Here is a 5307-nt window from a genome sequence, read left to right as displayed (position 1 = left end):
GCTTCCTCGCCTGTGGTCATGTCTTGTAAACTACGGATGGTTTTGTAAAATTTTGTCTAGTTTGTAACCTTCAATCGAGGAAGAGCTGCAATTACCGTTCTCTAAATATCTTTCCCGGATCGAGGAAGAACTGAAATTACCGTTCTCAAAAAACATGTTGCTCTATCCTTTCATATCCAAGCGTTGATAGTCATCAAGCCTTTGATGAGGAATTCTATTGCATCAGTCTTACTGACTGCTTGAGTTGATCAATGTTAGTTCATGAAGGAAAAATGATTTAACCTGGAAGGAAATTGAAACGACGAACGTGGTTCTTTTCTGTTCCCAGAGGTAAACAGTCGAGAGCAAGGACCATTGAAAACAGGCAAAGCATGTATTCGCACGCAAATCGCGAGGCTGAATTCCACTGATCGTCCTGTGGAGTCTGCAAGGTCGCGTGCACCATTAGTGCGTTGTTCCACGAATGACCGGAAAGAAAGAAGTCTAGAACCAGGCTCCTGACAGTTTTGTTCACTCGCTTTGACAGTGTTGGGTCTTTTATTCCGGCGAGTTCAAGACACAACAATGCGGGTAGAGCACTTAAACTATCTTCTTATTCAAGAGTGAACGTAAAATTTACAACGGGGTAGGGCTCCCCTTTTATAGTCCCGGAAGATATTTTGCGTTCCACAATCATTCCTAGGCCCCGTTTGTTTCCGCTTATAAGCGGCTTGTCGGTGGAAATAAGCGAAAATCCCGCCAAACGCTTTGCTTATTTCCACCGATTCTCGCTTATGTGGTAAGCCGCTTCAGAGATTTGAACTACGAGAAGCGAAAAGCGAGAAGCGAGAAAATCTTCGCTTAGATTATAATCTAAGCGTGGCCAGGAGAAGTGAAAACAAACAGGCCCCTACTCAACCGCTACATTCCTGGAATATACTTTACACGAAGGTCATTTGGTCACGCTTCTCACGCAGTCTGACAGCTCCGTGAATCACGCTCTCACATAGCTCCGCGAATTCCGCCTTGACCGCTTCAACGCTCCCATGCTTCATAACTTCGCGTCCAGAGTCATTACTCCGCGCTCGAGGTCAACGCAGCCTCGAGAGTCACGATCGCCTTAACCTCGCGATCGAGAAACGCGTAACCTCGCGCCTCGCCTGCTGACCAAAAGTGTGATCCTGCACAAGATAACAGACAACTAGGCACTCGTGGTTAGTTTCGAGTGCTCGAGGTTAGGACAGTTCGGTTAGAAGAATGGTGAACGCTACACAGCTTCGGGTCAGAAATTCAGTGTTTCGAGGTTAAGATTGCTTCTTCGCACATCGTGTTCTCTACCCGAGGCTAGTGAGTTCTGTCCGAGGTTGAGTATCTTCGCGGAGCTGTGTTAAAAAACATTGGTCTGAACGACCTCGAGGGTGACTGTCTTTTTGGATGATCCCCAACGGACAGCAAGGTCCATTTGATTAGTTTATGAGTATGATGAATTTTCTAGAATTTGGCCATTTAGCTATCAAAACGGGGTAAATTTGGCCTTTTGGGTGGTTTAGATGGTGGTTTTGCATTTTCTAGAATTTTTAAAATTTTTGATTTAATCAAAAATTTCATAACTAATTCATTTCAATTCCAAAAATATGAATTTGGTACTAAAAGTTTTCTAAAAATGTAGGGCAGGTTGATGAGCATGAGCCTTGGCATTTTGGAGAGGATGTGCTCTTAGATCTTTTTCTTTGTGTACAATATGGAAATTTGGCGGAAGGGCATATTGTGACACCGCTGCGCTACAGAACTGACGCAGGAGGCAGAGTTTATCACCTTGTATTTTACAAATCGGTGATTCATTCGGTGATGACAAAGGGATACTTTTGAATATTCGGACGAAAAAAAGAAGAAGAGAGAGGATGACAAGATGAACTTTGCCAGCTGCAAGCATGAGCCTCCCAGACGATAGGAAAGACATCTGTATTCTTTTTCATTATCATCATCAGTTGCATTATTTTGTTGGCAACTCTCAGGACTCAGGGAGAGGAGAGACACTGAACTTGGCTTTCCCTTGCTTGCAAGGCGTCCCTCAAGTTGCAAATTGTCAAAGCTACAACATGTCGCAGTCTCACCATCAGATCAGCCAGCCCGGCTCGGAGAGGTGTCGACATACCGCGCTCCATCCCATCATCTAACAGGCACAGCAAAGCCGTCGTCTCTTAAACAAACAAGCCAAGATGTTGCCATCTTCTCCTACCCCCTATCATCTCATCAGGGCTCCAGTCCAGGCCAAGCCTGGCTGTGTGTTTACGTGCACAGTGCACCTGTATCTTCAGCACTATTTTGATATATACGAGCGGGCCGGTGATCCGTACTCCGGGTTTTGTCATGCATGATGCGTGTGTGTGTCCAAAGCTGGCCTCCATTTTTTTTTTCCGCCGTTCCATCGCCACACTGCCAACGAACTATATGGTGTGTGGAAGTGGAAATGAATCTGAATGTTTAGTGAGTGGTATGTGCTTCTCTTGTGGCGACAATGGGTGGACTCAAACTGTTAAGAATCAAATTAGACTCGCGCGTGCCCGACCTGATTGGTACCTGAATTTTCCTCATCTCCCTCTTCACTCCATTCAATTCTCTTCTTCTTCGATGATGAGAACCCAAACTGTATTGTGTGGCTATGGCTTCGGTGATTCTTTCTTTTCTGACCTCCCCATTAGGCTGCTCATCATCTTCACCCTATCCATTTCATCATCCTAAGCTGTTGTTCGTCGTCCCAAATGCAAGTCCCGGCGATACGTTTGTTCAGTGTGAGATACCGCTCTCCCCTTGATACCTGGGACTGGAAGTGATCCATGTTTTTGCAGTGCAGCGTTCGGCAGAAAAGCTGGCGGTGTCGATATAATAATCGCCAGGTGATTGCCGATTGGATGGTCCATTGCATAAACAATGACAGGCGTAGCTAGCTAAGAGACGACGACTGTTAATTTGCAGTAGTCCAGACAAAGGAGCTTGGCTGCTTAGGTAAGGTAGCACGATGACTCGAGTGCCATGGCTCAGGAACGTCAGGATAGCTACTTTGCTATCGGAAAAGGTAGTAGTATCAGATGGGTGGATTAATATACGCATCCAGTTGATGATGAATAGGCTCGTAGAAAATAAAACTAGCGTGATCCGTCCAATCGCATGAACTAGCTTTAAGCGCCACGAAAGTAATTCAGCGTCCACTTGGTGGTGATGGATACAGCCTTGCTGGAAACTGGCAGGCCGTACCAGGTTTCGGAATCGCACGGTTCCGCCTTTGAAGCTGCTGTCAGCGGGAACACAAGGGTCGAATTCACTGTTTTACTGAAATCCTTTTTTTTTAAATACTGAAATCTGCAATACACTAATACTGCTATACTGTACTTCATTTGATAAAATTTTGCAAATTCAATGGCCACTTTCAGAAGAAGAACGATGAGCTGTTAACCTGCTAAGCCCATGCGGACATGTTGACTTTCAGGTCGACGTGAATTACTGCAGAGAGAGACGCGTCAATGAAGGACGTGTTAAGCAAGCCACATCATGCCGTGCAGCTTCATCTGATCGGAACCGGATGCCCTTTCTCGCCTGTCGCCTGTGGGTGGGAGAGTGAAGTGCAAAGCCCATCAGCCCATTGGTACCTGCCATCGGCCCGGCCCTTGAACGAGCCTTGCCGTTGTCTCCCATCAGTTCTGGAGCCAGCCACGCGCCCTAGCGGCTAATCGTACTCGTCGTTTCGACCCTTTTCTTTCCATCGTTTCCCTCTTCGTTCGGGACGAGGCCTCGCCGTCGCCGTCGCGATGACGCGATCGCGCAACGCTTTTCTTTCCTTCTCACGCCTTTGTCCAATTGCCCTCGACCCCTCGCCCCTTCCAAGCTGCTCACGACCTCCATATATAAATAGTCGCCACCGCCGGCAACCAACACCATCACAGCACTACACCGATCCACAGCTGCTTCACCGCTCACGGCCTTCTTCATTCCGACAGAGCACTCTAGGCATCTAATAAGCTAAGCTAGCAATATGTGTGGCGGTGGGATCCTCGCCGAGCTCATACCGAGCGCGACGGCCGGCGGCAAGGGCCGGAAGCGGGCCCCCGCCGCGGCGGCCAAGGACGACGACTTCGAGGCCGCCTTCCGGGAGTTTGACGAGGACTCCGACGAAGAGGTCGTGCTGGTGACGGAGCGCAAGGCGTTCGCGTTCGGCGCCGCTGCCGGGGCCCGGCGCAGCAGGCGGCCGAGCCAGTACCACGGCGTCCGGCGCCGTCCGTGGGGCAAGTGGGCGGCCGAGGTCCGCGACCCCGTCAAGGGCGTCCGCGTCTGGCTCGGCACCTTCGCCACCGCCGAGGCCGCCGCGCGCGCCTATGACGACGCGGCGCGCGACCTCCGCGGCGCCGGCGCCAAGCTCAACTTCCCGACGTCGTCCTCCGCCACGGCGCGCACCAGCAAGCGCCGCGCCGCCAAGGCGGGGCCGTACGTCAACCTCGTCGACGGAGACAATGTTCCTGACGCGGCGCACGCGCCGTCGGTCAAGAGCAAGGCGGAGACCAGCGACAGTGTCTCCGACGCCAGCGGCTGCAGCACCCTGCCGAACTTCTCGTGGCAGGGCATGTCCGCGACCGACGACGGCGCGACGTGGCCTGCTGCTGGCTTCCACGTCGAGCTCGGCGGACGCAGCAAGCGGGCCGGGACTGAACCCCAGGAACCCGAGGAGGAGGAAATGGCGCCTCCACTGGCGGCGTCCGAGGAATCCGCCGACATGCTGTTGGACGCTTTCGTGTTCGGCGACCAGTTCAGCTTCTTCATCTTCAGTGACCACGTGCTTAACTGATTATAAGACGACCTGCTAACATCTGAACTGAACGTTACAATCTGCTTCTCGATCGCTCCTCGATCTGTTGTTACTTTCTTCATCATACAATATATTAAGTTAATTTTTTTTATTAAAGTTGGATAAATTTTACTTAGGCCCCATTTAGATCTCTTCATTTTAAAGAAATTGAAATCTACTTAATGGAGTATGTTATTTATCTTGAAATGTGGCATTCCACAACTTTTCAAAGTTTAGATATAAGCCTATCTTAAATTTATGGGGGTGGAAGATGAAAATTGATTCTATAGATACTCATGCTATCTTTCTAATGTGCAACTTATAGCATGCTCTTCGACTAGCTTCCCTATAGCAGAAATGCAGCACATAAGTATCTCTCTCGTATGGCCAACAATAATATACAAATATATTTCACATACAACTATATTAGCTTAATTAATTTGTGTCTAAATTATGATGTTAGAATGGAATTCAATTCTAAAGATCCAAAC

At 49.0% G+C, this 5307-nt stretch overlaps 1 protein-coding gene across 1 annotated transcript; it reads left to right on the top strand.

The window, feature by feature from the left end:
• Nucleotides 1-3933: 3933 nt before the first annotated feature.
• Nucleotides 3934-4949, top strand: LOC136498863 (ethylene-responsive transcription factor ERF071-like). The gene has a single exon (XM_066494579.1). It carries the CDS (start codon nucleotides 4010-4012, stop codon nucleotides 4814-4816), a length of 807 nt encoding a protein of 268 aa, XP_066350676.1. The 5' UTR covers nucleotides 3934-4009; the 3' UTR covers nucleotides 4817-4949.
• The last annotated feature ends 358 nt before the right edge of the window (nucleotides 4950-5307 follow it).

The sequence above is a fragment of the Miscanthus floridulus genome, chromosome 13 (genome assembly GCF_019320115.1).
Source record: "Miscanthus floridulus cultivar M001 chromosome 13, ASM1932011v1, whole genome shotgun sequence".
NCBI lineage: Eukaryota > Viridiplantae > Streptophyta > Magnoliopsida > Poales > Poaceae > Miscanthus > Miscanthus floridulus.
Note: the sequence above shows the minus strand (reverse complement) of the source record. Positions and strands in the feature narration are given on the sequence as shown.

Coding starts and splice junctions, on each gene's coding strand:
- LOC136498863 (XM_066494579.1), top strand. CDS start 4,010: ATGTGTGGCGGTGGGATCCTCGCCGAGCTCATACCGAGCGCGACGGCC.